The sequence below is a fragment of the Salmo salar genome, chromosome 28 (assembly GCF_965601325.2).
Source record: "Salmo salar chromosome 28, fSalSal1, whole genome shotgun sequence".
In the NCBI taxonomy this organism is placed as follows: Eukaryota; Metazoa; Chordata; class Actinopteri; order Salmoniformes; family Salmonidae; genus Salmo; species Salmo salar.
The window spans coordinates 28,234,473-28,252,500 of NC_138318.1; the positions used below are offsets into that span (position 1 = coordinate 28,234,473).

Consider the following 18,028-nt stretch of genomic DNA (forward strand, 5'->3'; position numbering starts at 1 on the left):
GAGCAGTGGAAACACGTTCCCTGGAGTGATGAATCACACTTCACCATCTGGATTTGGCGGATGCCAGGAGAACGCTACCTGCCTGAATGCATAGTGCCAACTGTAAAGTTTGGAGGAGGATGAATAATGGTCTGGTGCTGTTTTTCATGGTTCAGGCTAGGCCCCTTAGTTCCACTAAAGGGAAATCTTTACGCTACAGCATACAATGACATTCTAGACGATTCTGTGCTTCCAACTTTGTGGCTAGAGTTTGGAGAAGGCCCTTTCCTGTTTCTGCATGACAATGCGCCTGTGCACAAAGCGAGGTCCATACAGAAATGGTTTGTCGAGATTGGTGGGGAAGAACTTCACTGGCCTGCACAGAGCCCTGACCTCAACTCCATCAAACAGCTTTGGGATGAATTGGAATGTTGACTGCGAGCCAGGCCTAATCGCCCAACATCAGTGCCCAACCACACTAATGATCTTGTGGCTGAATGGAATCAAGTCCACGCAGTAATGTTCCAACATCTAGTGGAAAGCCTTCCCAGAAGAGTGGGGGCTGTTATAGCTGCAAAGGGGGACCAACTCCATATTAATGCTCATGATTTTGGAATGATATGTTTGATGAGCAGGTGTCCACATACTTTTGGTCATGTAGTGTATATTTATACATAAACACAAAGTTAGATTGCTGACCCAGGTCTTCTCTCACCTGTCCAGCACCAAAAGGGTCTGTAGGGTCTAGACCACGGGTCTCTAACTTCGGTCCTGGACAGCTAGTACATGTGCAGCCTTTTGTTCCAAGGTCCAAACAGCACTAACACACCTCAATAATCCACTAATCATGGTCTTCAGTTGGGAGTTGGGACCATGACCAGGATCAGGTATGTTAGTGCTGGCTGGAACCAAAACCTGCACACCCATTAGGTCTTCAAGACCGGAGATCAAACGAAAAGCAAGTACTCTCCTGTGCCATAGTGGTCCAGACATCTTGTATTTTTTACACTATGCTTACAGGGACCCTACAATAATAATAATATTATAATATATAATATTATAATATTACGAGCTCTTGTCTTCAATGTGTTATAGCCACATAAATATAGCTACCCAGAGGTATCATCTTTGTCTTTAACATTCCAAGTTGACAAGGATGTTGTCAACTCTGTAATGATAACTCTAGTCACCCATGTTACTAGTCACATGAATGTAACCTCCCTGTAAATGTCAGTAGATAATAATGAAGGATGGGCTCGTTAGTCATGGTTCGTCAGTCTCAAGGAGTTGTGTTGTCTCTTTTTCCCGGAACCATGTGTGTACAATGCCAGCCACTTGCGACAGCTTAGAGTGATTAGTCTGATCTGAGAGAGATGAATGAAGCTTGGCAGCTGTCAGTCATGCCCAAGGTGAAACTCTGTCTGACAAACAGGTTGGAGGCCTAGGTGGTGTGTAATGTGTAGGTAGACAGACAGGGTGTTGGAGTCTTTCACTACAGCTGCAATACTACTACTACCGATAATGCTTTGGAATACTTAAATTAATGATGAATACTTTATTTATGTGGTTAGGGAGAAAAAAACGTATCAAATAGTACTGATATAGCACCTACCTAAGTGATGCCACGGCAGCCATTTTGTGCCCCATCTTTCACCACACATCAGCTATGAGAGAAGTGAATCCTGTTCATCTCAAGTAGAAGACATAGCATGAGGCGTGAGAAGCACTCTAAAACCTGACTAAACTGGATAACTGCCAACTCAGGAAATCTCTGTTTGTTTCAGGCTGTCTTTTTAATGCAAACCTCTAAATGTGCATTGAAAACACAATAATTTAGCTTATGATATGAGAGTGGTACAAAACACTATGTAGAGTTTGTATATATATTTTTTTATTATGGATCCCCATTAGCTGCTGCCAAGGCAGCAGCTAAACTTCCTGGGGTCCAATAAACTTAAGGCAGTTCTATACAATTTTAAAAACATTACAATACATTTCACAAGAGATTTCTCAGCACATTAAGTGTATACCCTCAGCCCACTACTCTACTAGCACATATCTCAAACACAAAATCCATGTGTACGTGTGTGTGTGTGTGTGTGTGTGTGTGTGTGTGTGTGTGTGTGTGTGTGTGTGTGTGTGTGTGTGTGTGTGTGTGTGTGTGTGTGTGTGTGTGTGTGTGTGTGTGTGTGTGTACATGCTTTACAAAGTTCCCATTTTGAATTGGCCTAATGTCGCTTTCAGCATTCCTCATTCCATTTTCTCGCCCCTACCAGATATTCCATTGGCACTTAACTCCATCCAACATGGATATTTATATTTAGTTAAACTGCAGCAGCTAACTCCTAGGCAGGGTATTTTACAGTGAGATGAGGGTTTAGTCTGCACAGTCTTTTCAGCATAGCATGATGATAAATGTGGTTCTGTGCTGAGGAGAGAGGCTGTATGGTGCTCTATCTGACTCATGCAGCTGGGCCAGGACAGGGGATTCACAACAGCAGTGAACACACATTCAGAACCATACAATCTAAGGATTAATGGTATGGGATGGCGTTTGTCAAATTGAACAGCACTACACACCCAAAACTAGCATGACAATTCAATGAAGTTTTCACTTTTGGAAAGAGGGGTATTTGTTATTTTATTGTAACTATTTATTTATTATTATACAGTGCCTTCGGAAAGTATTCAGACCCCTTGACTTTTTCCACATTTTGTTACGTTATTTTAAAATTCATTAAATATTTTTTTTCTTCATCAATCAACACACAATACCACATAATGGCAAAGCAAAAACAGGTTTTTAGACATTTTTGCTAATTTAAAAAAAATAAAAGCTGAAATATTAAATTTACATAAGTATTCAGACCCTTTACTCAGTACTTTGTTGAAACACCTTTGGCAGTGATTACAGCCTTGAGTCTTCTTGGGTATGATGCTGCAAGCTTGGCACACTTTTATTTGGGAAGTTTCTCGTATTCGTCTCTGCAGACCTCAAGCTCTGTCAGGTTAGATGGGGAGCGTCGCTTCACAGCTATTTTCAGGTCTCTCCAGAGATGTTCGATTGGGGTCAAGTCCGGGCTCTGGCTGGGTCACTCAAGGACATTCAGAGACTTGTCCCAAAGCCACTCCTACATTGTCTTGGCTGTGTGCTTAGGGTCGTTGTCCTGTTAGAAGGTAAATCTTAGCCCCAGTCTGAGGTCCTGAGCTCTCTGGAGCAGGTTTTTATTAGGGATCTCTCTGTATTTGCTCCGTTCATCTTTGCCTCAATCATGACTAGTCTCCCAGTCCCTAACGCTGAAAAACATCCCCACAGTATGATGCTGCCACCACCATGCTTCACTGTAGGGATGGTGCCAGGTTTCCTCTAGACACAATGATTGACATTCAGGCTAAAGAGTTCAATCTTGGTTTCATCAGACCAGAGAATCTTGTTTCTCATTGTCTGAGAGTCTTTAGGTGCCTTTTGGCAAACTCCAAGTGGGCTGTCATGTGCCTTTTACTGAGAAGTTGCTTCCGTCTGGCCACTCTACCATAAAGGCCTGATTGGTAAAGTGCTGCAGAGATGGTTTTCTTTCTGGAAGGTTCTCCATTCTCCACAGACGAACCTTAGAGCTCTGTCAGAGTGACCATGAGGTTCTTGGTCACTTCCCTGACCAAGTCCCTTCTCCCCCGATTGCTCAGTTTGGCCGGGCCGGCTCGCTCTAGGAAAAGTCTTGGTGTTTCCAAACATCTTGCATTTAAGAATGATGGAGGCCACTGTGTTCTTGGGGGCCTTCAATGCTGCAGACATTTTTTGGTACTCTTCCCCAGATCTGTACCTTGACATAATCCGGTCTCAAAGCTCTACAGACAATTCCTTCGACCTCATGTCTTGGTTTTTGTTCTGACATGCACTGTCAACTTTGGGACTTTGTATAGACAGGTGTGTGCCTTTCCAAATCATGTCCAATCAATTTAATTTACCACAGGTGGACTCCAGTCAAATTGTAGAAACATCTCAAGGATGATAAATGGAAACAGGATGCACCTGAGCTCAATTTCAAGTCTCATAGCAAAGGGTCTGAATACTTTTGTAAAAAAGTTATTTCTGTTTTTAATTTTTAATAAATTTGCAAAAATGTCTAAAAACCTGTTTTCATTTTGTATTTATGGGGTATCATACTGTGGGAATGTTTCCATTGGCAGGGACTGGGAGACTAGTCAGGATCGAGGGAAAGATGAACAGAGCAAAGTACAGAGAGATCCTTGATGAAAACCTGCTCCAGAGCACTCAGGACCTTATACTGGGGAGAAGGTTCACCTTCCAACAGGACAACGACCCTAAGCACACAGCCAAGAAAAGGCAGGAGTCTGTTTTTTATTTTGAATACATTTGACTTTTTTTTTTGTAAGGCTGTAATGTAAGAAAATGTGGAATAAATCAAGGGGTCTGAATACTTTCTGAATTCACCATACATGGTGTTTTTCAGTCATAACTATTATAGAACATAGAATATATTTTTCAACTGTGCTGTGATGTTTCACATAAATTCTGAACCTATCTAATGGCATAGTATCTACAGATTGCAAGTTAAAGATAAATATTTGTTTTAAAAGTATTATTATATTGTTGATTGATTGACTATGGCTTTCCAAATCTCCCAACTGTGCTATTTGTCGTGTTAATTTAAGATTAGGTCGAAGGAATTGTCTGTAGAGCTTTGAGACCGGATTATGTCAAGGTACAGATCTGGGGAAGAGTACCAAAAATTGTACATTTGAATATGTATCTAAATGATCAATTATGATTTTATTACGATTGGTTGTATCTGTATTATCAATTAGTGAATAGGGAAATGTGTCAGTAAACGAATTACAGGTGGGCCTATTGCCCTACTATTAATATGACATTGATTTGCAATTCAACCACGGTCATTATTTATGGTCCATAATGTCAATACTATCAGAGATCTGTTTGGAAAATCCCTTGGAGAAGGTAGAAGCCATATTTGCACACTCGAACCACAAAACAAATCGGGGCAGTGTAAGCAGCAGGTACCGTATTTACATGAATTATTTTGGCTCAACATTTTGAAAACGTGAAATCTTCTAGAATGTAAATGAATAGAATATAAACTAGCCTAATTAGCTAGTTCATAATAAATTACCTTTACATTCTAAGCCTCATATTGAATTATAAAATTAAATTATTTTCAAACCCAGCATTTTTAGATTGTTAGATTTAGTTACTTTAACTTGTAGGCTTCAGGCTTCAAGATCTCGACCATAATATTAACAGCCATATTCACACACATCACGTCCTCATTGGTGCAAAGTCTTTTGAATCATCTTGTTGAAGGCTACACATTTCTGTCCTTGTGGGTTCAATGTTTACCAGGCACGAATATAATGTCTCGATATCCATGTTTTTTGCTGGTTCGAATTTCATAATGAAGATGGCTGTTGGCTTGAATCGGAGAAAAACTATTTTAGTTTACCTAGATATTTGTTAGAACGAATCTACTGCATGTTTCAGAATGTGAAAAGTTATTTTAAAGTTCAAGGCTTAGATCGAAAATTCTGTCAAAAGTGTATTCACATTTTAGAAATGTAAATTGGTTTTGATTTCGATTTTAGCACTTGATATTAGCCTATATTGTTTCATAATCCTAATCCTATATTCCTCCTGTTTTATAAAAATAGTTATATTTGTGTGTGTAAATAAATTAAATGAGGATACTGATGAATACCAAATTGTTTTAAAGCTTTATTGAGTTATTATTTGGCTATACATTCCTGCGTAATAATTTCAATATTATTATCTAGGCCTTCTACTTTCTTCAGGACATGTATTGAATTTAGCTGTATCCATCAATGTTGTCTGAGTGATGTCGATAGGATTGTCCTTGCAGGTGTAGGCTACAGCATCAAAAAGGCTCACGGTGGGGCGAAATGATCTTCCTCTCCACGAGAGAATAAAGAAAGTATTTACACAGAAACGCACGTAGAAATGTCGACCGCGTGTCTTTGTCTTCTTTTAGTAGGCCTGAATCCATAAAGTTAATGAATGTCATGTTTTTCAGGCATGGCTACGCCATTGTGTCAATGCATGCTCCCACAAAGGGCATTGCTAGAGAGCCATGGCTGGAAGCAGTACATGTAGGGGTAGTATCCATATCGGTAGGCCGGGTAGAGAGGCAGAGCAGGCGGACTGGACAGGTCATCCTCACCGTACTGTCTTTGATCGTCTCGAACCAGGACCTTCACCGCCACTTTCTTAGCCAGTGTGGCGGGTGTAGAGGAGATACGGGAGGCTAGTTCTGCCGCCATCTGCCGCCGTTTAGTCTTATATCTCCGGTTCTGGAACCAGATTTTCACCTGGGTTTCCGTGAGCTTCAGCGCGCCCGCCAGGGCCGCCCGTTCAGGACCAGACAGGTAGCGCTGCACGTTAAACCGACGCTCTAGCTCGTAGACCTGCGCGTGGGAGAAGGCCGCACGGGAGCGCTTCTTGTTACCAGATATGGGTTGGCCTACGGTGCTGTAACTACTCTCCCTCTCCTCCTCCTCCCTCTGTTTGTCTTGATCCAGACTGGGTAGTTGTTTGTTGTTTATGTCTGTATTGGAGGAAAGAAGAAATTAAAATGCCTTGTGGTTATTTGGCAAACAGGCGACCTCTTTATGCTTGAAATAGCAACAACGTATACTAGTCTATGTCGCTCCAACACACAGCGTGTTTCCACAATACGTCTTTCAAGTAAACATGTCCACAATCACTTACAGTGATGTTTATTACTCAATAAATTACAAGTTCCAAGCCAGTAAGTAGGGTTATAATTTTACTCGTAATCATGTGATTATTAAGCATGCTTCCTATTATATACAGCCTATTGCTTCGGTCGTTTTAAAATACAAATCGAAAGCCATATCAAATGTAGGCTGGAAATAACCAAACAGAATTGACTTTTTCCCCTATATATGGAATTTAGTTTGTTCAAAGCAGAATTGATTTTGTTCACTGTAGGCCGATATAGACAGTTTGCTCACTGTATATGGCTATGGCGTGGTGAGACAACGCGTTGTAGCCTACAGTAGCCTATTGATCAGCATAATCCCATTCCAACAACAAACCTGTGTCATGATTACATTTAGATTCCTGGTCGATATCAATAATCTTATAAACAGACTGAGAGGGTACCTTTTCTGCATGACATGTAATCCGTCTCTTCTCCAGTGCTCTCTTCACTACCGGCCTCAGACGTGGGGTTCCTGATGTCGCCCAAACCGGGAGAGGAACGAATATTTCCTTGGCGGATGTGTATCATCTCCATCTCATCCTGTTTGTGCTCCTCACTGCAGTCCGACGTGGATGAACCGGGGCCGCTCGAGCTCCCATCCCTTCTCTCGGTTGGCTGATCCTGGTTGATGGTGGCCAGCTTTATCGCGCATAGATCTGTCAGATCCCGTGAAATTTGAATGTTGTCTCGTGTGTCACGTCGCCGGGTGAGGATGTCGTTGATGGAGAAAGATGGGCGGCCCAGCGCCATGATGACATTTACGCAAAACCAACTTTTATCACAACGTAAGTTTTATTAGGATATTCTCTCAACCCACCCTCGAAAGTAGTGCGGCCCGCATTATCAGAACCCCTCAACAATGAAAACTCTCCAGGTATTGATTGGGTTGTCCTCTCTGCTCTTTTCTCTCGATCTTCTCCTGATGTCATTTAATTGCGGTGAAACAGCCTCTGGCCTAATCAACAGCGGATGTGTCAGTAAATGTCATGTCTGCTTTACAACTCTCACTACTGCCACTGAAGCCTGCGCTGATTGGCTGTGTGCGCTGATTAGCCCCGCCCTGGACCGCCTTGCCGGGTAAAGTCTATCCCTCAAGCACTTGACTTTAATTGATGACGGAGAGATAAACTGGCTACTTGGGCGTCATTTGGAGACCAGGAGCAAAAGCCTGTAGTGATTGTATAAGTGTTATGGACTATGATGGATGGAGGTAGCACAAATGCATTTTTTAAACTTTTGTTTGAGTTTGACACTGTTGTTAGGAATGAGGAAAACTTAGTGACCCTCAGCAGTTACGGGAACGGTCTGCTGTTATGTGAGGGGGTTTTGTTGAGGGCAATATGTGAAGGGCTATTGCAAGATCTAAGAACCTTGTACTTGTGTACTGTATGGCTCTTATCTGGTTTTAATGTGTTATGAAGGATCAATAACTACTGATGTGGAGACTGCGGTACGCTACAGCCCCACCGCCTCTGGCCTCTTAGGCTATCCATACTCACTATAGGAATTCCATGGTGCCTCCGCATTTCAAGATTAGCCTACATTAATTTGTTTGGTAAAGAGGGTGACATGAAAACAGTATTTTATTTATCTTATTTTAGTCCTCAAATGTGTGCTGGGCGCCTCTGTCCATTTAGTTGTAAGTAATACCAAACAGTTATGTTCATAGAAGGTCCCTTGTGCGTTTTTGTCATGGTTTTAGAGGGTTTTTCTGACACTAATTACAATTTGTACTGTCTTCATCCCCTTTCTTGTGCTTTTGCCTTGATGTGGATTTGAAGCTAAAATGGTGCTTAAAGTGTTCTTACAGTAGGCTATACAGTACATGTCCCACATATCGAATGCTTCAAAACTTTCAGCGACATGACTGTTCAATCAAAGTAATATTATAAGTTTACTTGTGTGGCCTTCATAACGGATCAAATGTCAGGTGAATACAGTAAGCCTATATACATCAATGTTGGTACAATGAGTGAAGCGGTTATTACAGTCCTGGTTTTCTCTTTTCTTGGTCATTTGTGTGTGAGAGGACTTGAGATGTGGACCTGTATTAAGGTGTCACGTTTGTCTGCATATGTTTTTCAGAGAGTAACAACAACAGATCTTATTTGGGCCAGTGGAGAAAAGGATGAAGAAGCCAATGCACACCTCAATTACGCATGAGCTTTTTTTGAAATGTGAAAGTGAATTAATTGTATGCGACTGCTGTTCGCTTAGAAACTATACAATTTCAACAACAGAAAGAACTCGGTCACCCATCTTCCAGCAGCTCTTCTGGTAACCATGGCGAAGAGGCTGATGCATTTGGAAACCGGAAGACGAAGAGGATCATTGCGCGTAAATGTAAAACATTCTTGAAGTAATCCGCTCACTTTCATTTGAATAATAATTGTAGCTAGCACCTGTAGTCTTAACTAGCAGTCCATGTTAGTTAGTTCATGAGTAAGTAGCGTCTCCCTGTGGTAGTAATGATTACCACACTCAGCAGAATGGCTCAGCCATTATTAACTGGGTTTAGGAGAGTATGGAAATACAGTCCGGCGCCTTGAGGAGTGGCTCCACGCAGAACTGACGGATCTTCACGACAGAACAAAATCATCTGAATAAAATCAAGACAACACTGCAATCAGGATCTCAAATAAAATATGTATGGGAAACTGTTTACATAATAAGACCTAATAATTGTTCTGCCTTTCGTGGAATTTTTTTAATACCTTTTTGTTCTACATTTTTAGTTCTATATATTTCTGTCCTGTCATTAGCCTTATCTCAAGTGTCATTTTCCGGAATAGACAATTAGAAAAAATCTCAATAGCATTTGAAATAGTATTAATTTGAAACATTTAACAGATTACCTTGATGGGCAGCAACTTGCAGTCACCCTCCGCATGCGCGCGCGCGCACACACACACACACGCACACATACACACACACTTCGCGCTCTGTCTATATTGTTTCATTGATGCGGTACTGTGATGACGGATGACTGAGCTTGCTCCTCGGTTGTGTTGTGTTTTCTCCCACTAACTAAACAGAGAGTCTCTCTCTGCTCTGACTACAGAGAACACACAGCCCAGAGGTGTCAAAACATGTCTGGAGGAGAAGTCATGGACATGTTGTTAAGCAAACCTGCAGGTGTTCATGGTATCCTAAATGACTGGATCTATGTAGGCTATTGTAGGTTCCCATGCATGCGTAACGAAAATATACTTATTTCAACATCATCACAATCTCCTCAATATGATTCACATTTAATTCAGAAGCATTGGCAAGCCTATTACAAACATATAGCTTACATAGGCCTATGCAATTTTCAAACATAGACATGTTTATCTATGCCTCCACTCTTTCCATCCTTGTGGGGTTCCGGAGCGCATCGCTGTCATTCCCTAACTCCGCCGACAGCTCCTGCTGTTCGGGTAGACCAGGCGGAGAGAGTGAGGTGGGCCTTCAGTACTTCAGTTCCTCCGCCTATAGCTGTCTGTATTCTATATTTGGCCTTTGTTTTCTGTAACCCTCTTGAAGGGTTGCCATGGGAGACTTTGTTTTGGGAAACTCCGGGAGCGCCGTGCTCCTTGTGGATGGTGGATGAGCTGCTATCTTTGGCAGCGGTAGATAGCAATCACGGCTCTGGCACTCTCTCCCCCCCCCCCCCCCCCCCCCACACACACACACACACACACACACACACACACACACACACACACACACACACACACACACACACACACACACACACACACACACACACACACACCGCGTCCTCAGGCATCGCCCTCCTGTCGCCGACTCTATTTATTTGAAGGTCTCCCTGCCACTTACCCTGACACAGGTATGTCATCTAAACGCAGTGCAGTAGCCAGGGGAAGCGGCCTCGCGCCTACCGCTGGAGACAAACACTCTGTTTACGTTTCTATCCATCTCCATTAATGGCGTCCCGTATTGGATCAGTCCTGTGTATAGGGAGAGACAGGACGGTGATATGGAAACCTCAAAGTGATAGGAGTTCCTCTGTGTGTAAACCCAAACCCTGTTACTCTCCCATTGAACTTCATCCTTTATTGGGGAATCTGTTAAGGAAGACCATGTTTCCCATTGTATAGATTGGAAGTTGGATGGAAGTTACCATGAGAACACAGCAACATTTCCTCAACGGTCGCAATCGTCAATGTAATCAGTGTTTTTAATTGGACTAGGCCTACACCCAATGATACATCCAATAAAGGAAAGTCAGTCGGCATGAATGTGATGAGTGACTATGGTTTGAAATAGTGTGTGTAGCTATAGCAGATTTACGAAATTTAAGTTTCACAGTTTATCATTCTGAATTTAAAAAATATTATCTTCTTCATCACAATATTCGTATCTAAATGATAATAAATCGCTTTTTAAATGGCATTTTAACATTACAAGGCTATTAATAGGTGATCAGTTCAGACTAAGCCGTGTCCGTGTGGACCCTCGATCAGACTGTTACAGCGCGTTGTCTGGATAATGTCCGTCTCTGGCCTAAATTCTCCATTCTCCATTATGTCTGTCTGAGTTCTGGCTCTTGTCTGTTTCTGTCTGTCTTCCTGGCCTGCTCTTCTATCTGACTCTCCCCTCAACTCTCACACAGCGATGGCTGGGAAACGGCCTTCAATGGCGATCAGTATGCTGACAGAGCCATGTTTTTTGGCAGGCCTTTAACAAATGCTCAATAGAGAATAATTAGCATTTTGGGGGAAATTAAGATAGGCCTAAATATGTTTGCTTTAATCGTGTAGTATTAAATGTTTCCAAAATTGAATTGTATCTTTAGATTACAAATAATCAGCATAGGCCTAATTGACGGCCTGAATTTGTCTAACGCAAACCGGAGACCAAACGCCCCTTCTCGAAAACCTCAAAGGCCGACAAGAAGAAAATATCACGAAATAGGCCTACCCTTACAACCACCGTCAATCAAAGCATTTAAAAAAACGGTATAAATATATCCGAAATTAGTGCGCACATATGTATGTGTGGGCCGACTACAAACACAGCACACCTTTTAGAAAGAGATTGAAAGAACGCGGCTATTCATTTCTCTCTCAACTCAAAACCAGCCACAAAAAAATGTCATAAGGCATTTGCAAGGTTTCTTTTTCTTTCTTTCTTTCTTTCTTTCTTTCTTTCTTTCTTTCTTCTTCTTTCTTTCTTTCTTTCTTTCTTTCTTTCTTTCTTTCTTTCTTTCTTTCTTTCTTTCTTTCTCTCTCCCTCCCTCCCTCCCTCCCTCCCTCCCACACACACACACACGCGCGCGCGCGCACACACACACACGCAAACACACGCGCGCACACACACACACACACACACACACTTGCAAGTGTATAGTGTCTCCCTTAGCAAGTTCCCAAGAGAACGTTTATGCCCCTCGTGGTAATGGCATTCGGCGGTCCTATCGACAAACAAAGCGACATAGGACACTGAACTGTACCAACGCCCTCTTTCAGTTACAGTATATATCAGCCGCATTAGAAACTATTTTCGGAACTGCGATGGAGAGTGTAAGGATACGACAATTTTATTTTCCCTCTGAAAATATTATCAACACATGTCTGAATTTTGATACCCGAATGTTTCACTTTATTTGTCAATATATGCTTATTTTCTAAAAACCGCAGCGGGCATTGTTTAAGTGCACAATATCTTAAATAAGTGACTAAAAAAGGCAGCAGCAAATGGTCAATTCGAAATAACAACAACTAATCCTCATACATGTTCGATCTTTTATTTAAGGAGTTTCTGCTATGTTGTTGAAGAATAATGTTTTCACTGGTAAAGACCAAGTAGGCTACTGGTAAAGTCATATTTCTGATGTAAAGAGCTCAGATATAATCATTGCCAATGTTTGCCATTCACATCCTTGGTTCACAAGCACCCAACAGCTTTTAGGCCATATTACGCACGGTTGCGCACGCGTTTTAGTCCGTCTGCAATGTTGCCATAGTATATATCTGTATCCAACAGTATTTTTACCGCGTTGATGAGGAAACAACTAATATATTTCAATGAGAAATCCTTCTATTTCGCTGCATGGGACACAGACAGGTTTTCCCTTATCCTCAAAATACTGTAGGCAAGTGATCGACGTGATCAACTGTTAATCAACAAGCAGATCATCACATTCATCTACCAGGCCCGAATGCCCTGCGGAGTTCCTTGGCAGCCTGTTCCCTGCGGTGTTTGGGCCTGAGATTGCGACGCGCCCAGGTTCGCCAGACCCATATTCATAAAAGCGTTAGCAGTAGAGTTGGGTGCTAGAGCAGGCAGGCTAGAGTACGTGCATGAGTATGTGTTAGTATACACTGGATTATGGTAAGAATAAGCCGGGTAGCCGTTATAACTATAGGGGCTGGCCGCTCCAACACCGTAGGATGTATTATAGTTCTGAGATCCAGCCAGGCAGGGCTTCCCATCCCGCACCAGCACCGGGACTGCCACTCTCCTAGGTGGGGCAAGGTGGTGAGGGTGTCCGGCCATTTCTAGGGTCTTGTCCTGCCGCTGCCGTTTACACTTATACCTCCTGTTCTGGAACCAGATTTTGACCTGTGTGGAGGTCAGTTTCAGAGTGTTCGCCAGGTGCTCCCTCTCGGGGGCGGATAGGTAACGCTGCTGCTTGAAGCGCCGCTCAAGCTCGAACACCTGCGCCTGGGAGAAGAGCACGCGCGGTTTCCGCCGGGTCCTCTGCTGTTTTGGGAGTCTCTCCAAGTCCGAGTGTGCCTGCGGGGACTCCTCACAGGCCCTCACCCCCATTGCACCACAAGATTCTGGAGAAATAGAGGAGAGAGGGATTTTTGTCATCTAACTTTGACAGATGAATCTAAATGTGCTATACATGCTGTTTTTGCCCGTGTTTTCTATAATTCCCACAGGCACTGATTCAGACATTGGATACCAGCAGAGTGGATTCTTTGGCTAATCAATTACACGAATATCAATGAACCACAAGGGGAAATTAAATCAGATACCTATGTTTGTTCTTGAAATATATTTGTTTTCATGTCGTCATGTCATATGTGTTTCTTTTTTTAATCTTAATGGGATCCTCTGTATAAAGGGTAGGCCTAAATACATTCAATAGTTAGGTCTTATTCAAGCATATTCAATCTGTAAATACATTCAGTAATTAGGTCTTACTCAAGCATATTCAATCAGTAAATACATTCAGTAATTAGGGCCTAGTTAAAGTTGGTCCAATAACAGAACAATTGTGTAGAACAAATACGGTAGTCTAGTCATTTCAGCTCATTGTGTAGCCTAAGTGTGTAGCTGACAATAACAAAAACACACATGGCTCTTTAAATTATTTTATAAAACTAATCATCTAGGATTTTATTATATCTGGTGATTCGGCCATGCATAATTGTCAAAAACGTTTTTTTTCTTCTCCAAAACGATGTATCCTTTATTTACATATGATCCCTGCATGTAGATGACGTCGTTATACTGAAGTAGTCTAGTTCAATGGAAGAACAAATATGAATGAATTAGGCCTATATTAATGGGTGCATTATGGGTGTATTATCATGTAATCGAATTTAATATATGAGACTGATAATCTACACTACTGCAATCCTACTGAACCTAAAATAAAATAATATAATATAATACTTTCTTTCAGGTTGTGCTGGTAATGCAGGAATCACCCACTCACTGGCGTCTATGTCCTCTTGCTCAACCTCCAGGCTGGTGTCGGCTGAATGTCCCTGCAGCCCCGGGGAAATGAATCTCTCCCCGGCTAGACCCGTCTCCATCAGCCGCTCCTGAACCGTCAGACTACTCAGGTAGGCCATCCTCTCCTCTTCTTCCGAGAGCCCGGGGCTGGGGCTGTCCCTGCCGGCCAGCATACAAGACGGGGGCGACTGGAGGGTGTAAGGGTGCTGCTGTGGACCCGGGTGAGAGCTCTCATGGGGCGGCCCAAGGTGTGAGGCAAGTCGCTGTTGTTGAGCATGCTGCTGAAGCTCCAACTTCAGTATGTCCTTGACTGAGAACGGCGTGGTGGAGGCAGAAATAACAGGGCTAGGAAGCATTATTATCATAGGAATTATAGTCCCTTGGTGAAGTGGCTTATCCGAGCATAAAGAACTCCTCAAGCAGGTGTTTGTTTGGATAGACGGTATTGAAGGTAAACGGAACCAAAAGGGGGTCTATTCGTCTCTGTGAAGAAAAAAACCTACAGTTGCTTAAAGGATTGCTGCGCGTTGCTTTTTATTCGTGGAGTTATGCGAAGGAGGACTGGCTTGTTTCGTGTAGTGACAGCTCTCATCTCTCTGCTCTGTTCTCTCTGCCTCGGCTGCTGTGTGTGTTTAGCTAGCTGAGGGATTTGGTTAGACCCAGTTTCTGTTTTGTTGGTGGACCCAAGACAGACGCTCCTTTCCCAGTTACGTCACGAGAAAATGGGATGGGTGACTGCATGGCGCGAGGGCGCAAGCTCTTCTCTGCATTTAGCGTTTAGAGAAGATTATCAAGTAGCAACTATTGAAATGTTTTATTATGTTACAGGATTCCTACGCCGAAATAAACACATCGCGTTATTTCAATTGGACATTTAAAAAGAAGTAGGGTCTAGAATAATGTGAATGTGGTATCAGCCCTCAGAAACGCTCCGTGCACTATCTGGACAGGTAGGAAACCTGTTTTAATTATGGTTTGCATATAGTCCACATTGAATTGTGTAAAAATGGAATAGTAACCGTCTGAAACGATTATACAAATGGAAGAAGAAGAATGTGTCGGTGTGTCTAGAGAGAGATATTTGAGTCAGTGTGTGCAGGCCTGCACGGTTGAGACCGTTTCCTTTTCACTGTTTTAATAGGCTAATAAAACGTATCTGCTGATAAGCAGCATAGAGGAATAGGGATAGAGGAATACGGATAGGTTATTAACGACATGTTATTAACGACACATTCATTATCTGTTGCTATCAGTCTTGTTTCCGATTTAAGCGCAGTCTTTATCTCTCTCAAGGCTACTCTTCCCATCATCACAAACTCTTAGATAATACACACCTTATTGTCCTCTTTCCACACACCGCGGATTGGATAATAATGTGTGTGTGTGTGTGTGGAGGGGGGTGGGGTGGGGGGATGGATACCTCGTATTTTTGAAAAACTAAATGCTGATATTTTCTCCATACTTTAATACAAAACATAAACAAAGACTTACAAGGGAATCCTGGCAAATTATAAAGCGCCCAATGAATTAATTCAAACACATTTTAGTTTGCATCACATCGGCGCTTAGGGTTGGAAGAAACATTTCCATATTGTTTTCATAGAATTGTGTTGATTGTATTTATATTAAATTGATCCAAATTATAATAATAGGCATACTTATGAATAATAACATTAGGACTACAATTAGGCCTATTGGCATTTACGCTATTATTTCGCAGTTTGTCATTTTGGATGCTTGTGTGAGTAATTCATTTCTCGTTTGAATTGATGAAGTCAAACATATAGCTCTGAAGTTCTTATACATATTAGCTAATCTAAATTGGAACAATTTCACTACCAATGATGATATAGCTAGCCTATAAAATTATGTGACCAGTCAACCAACAACTCTAAATATTCACATTTGGCTTTATTAAAGGCTATATTAAAGTCTATATTAAAGGCTATATTAAAGGCTATATTAAAGGCTTTATTAAATGCTATATTAAAGGCTTTATTAAAGGCTATATTAATATAGGCTTTATTAAAGGCTTTATTAAAGACTATATTAAAGGCTTTATTAAAGGCTATATTAATATAGGCTATATTAAAGGCTATATTAAAGGCTATATTAAAGCCTATGTTAAAGCCTATATTAAAGGCTATATTAAAGCCTATGTTAAAGGCTATATTAAAGGCTATATTAAAGGCTATATTAAAGGCTATATTAATATAGGCTATATTAAAGGCTTTATTAAAGGCTATATTAAAGGGTATATTAAAGGCTTTATTAAAGGCTATATTAAAGCCTATGTTAAAGCCTATATTAAAGGCTATATTAAAGCCTATGTTAAAGGCTATATTAAAGACTATATTAAAGGCTATTTTAAAGGCTATATTAATATAGGCTATATTAAAGGCTATATTAAAGGCTATATTATTTGTTTTGAATATATGTTTTTGGCTTAGTTGATTGGTTCACGACTGAAAGTAAAACACGCAGTTTATTATGTAGTTGTGGACTAGACTAGGACTACCATTTAACCGATTTTAAGGCTGCATGTCTATGTGGACAGGATCCAGACCTGACAGTTTCTCACCCTATATTATCCTCTGGGTCTGCTGACTCCACTCGCCTCTCGCCGAGGACAGACAGAAAACAGAGCACACTGCGACTATTTGTGTTGAGATGTTTTATAACTTTGCAATATTATGAACTTTTCTGAATGCCTTGGTCCTCTCATTTGGACCATATACCTTTTACTCTCAAGACATATGCAGGAGAGGGGCCTAGACTATACAACATAAACAATTAGACCCATACATGGACGATGATACAATACAGTGGAACACACACACACACACACACACACACACACACACACACACACACACACTGCTTAGTGACAGCGATTTAATAGCCTGTATTGGTGTATTAAATATCTTCTGAGAAGTATCTGTCCCGCTGTCTGCGAGCAAACTTCATCGTAGTTCCAGAGAGCAAATCAGAGAGGTTGTATTAGTTGTAATGCTACACCTCTCGTCTCCTCTCGTCGCCTGTCTACAGTGGCCAGGACAGGCGCCAGGGACAAAAGCCCCGGTAGCGCCTAAACCACGCGGAGAAAGGGGGAGAGAAAGACAATAATAATCCCATCCGCTCGCCATCAGCAGAGTGCTGTTTAGATTAGAGGAGCGTCTCCCCCAGCCACTCAAGATGTATGTCTTTAAAACGGACCATTTGAGAGATGGAGAAGGGAAAGACTGGAAGAGAGGACAAGGGGAGAGAGGGGGAGGGCTATAAACACCATCCGTGCACTTGTGTTTCCCAAAACAAAGTCCTCCATTACGGTTTTAGTTGCTTGTATTAGCCTATATTGGCTAACTGCAATGTGGTTACGCCGCAAGGAAAATGTGGAGCAATCTGACTGAAACAGAGGTTGTTTATGGGTATTTTAACCTAGCCTATTTTAGGGACGCTGAAAATGTAGCCTACACATGCATTTAGGTGGATTTATTGACTCCCAAAACACGACCGGGTGAGCCAAAGGTCTGTTTATTTACAATTGTAATACTTCACTTTTACAAGCCATGGCA

The 18,028-nt window shown here is 41.7% G+C and overlaps 2 protein-coding genes across 2 annotated transcripts; both read right to left on the reverse strand.

The window, feature by feature from the left end:
* Nucleotides 1-5,715: 5,715 nt before the first annotated feature.
* LOC106589762 (uncharacterized) lies at nucleotides 5,716-7,740 on the reverse strand. Its single transcript, XM_014180089.3, has 2 exons — nucleotides 7,157-7,740; nucleotides 5,716-6,575 (listed from the first exon to the last, which is right to left on the reverse strand). Exons 1-2 carry the CDS (start codon nucleotides 7,503-7,505, stop codon nucleotides 6,064-6,066), a joined length of 861 nt encoding a protein of 286 aa, XP_014035564.1. The 5' UTR covers nucleotides 7,506-7,740; the 3' UTR covers nucleotides 5,716-6,063.
* A 4,753-nt stretch (nucleotides 7,741-12,493) lies between these two features.
* Nucleotides 12,494-15,100, reverse strand: LOC106589761 (homeobox protein Nkx-2.5). The gene is made up of 2 exons (XM_014180088.3): nucleotides 14,434-15,100; nucleotides 12,494-13,546 (listed from the first exon to the last, which is right to left on the reverse strand). Exons 1-2 carry the CDS (start codon nucleotides 14,816-14,818, stop codon nucleotides 12,909-12,911), a joined length of 1,023 nt encoding a protein of 340 aa, XP_014035563.3. The 5' UTR covers nucleotides 14,819-15,100; the 3' UTR covers nucleotides 12,494-12,908.
* Between the last annotated feature and the right edge of the window lie 2,928 nt (nucleotides 15,101-18,028).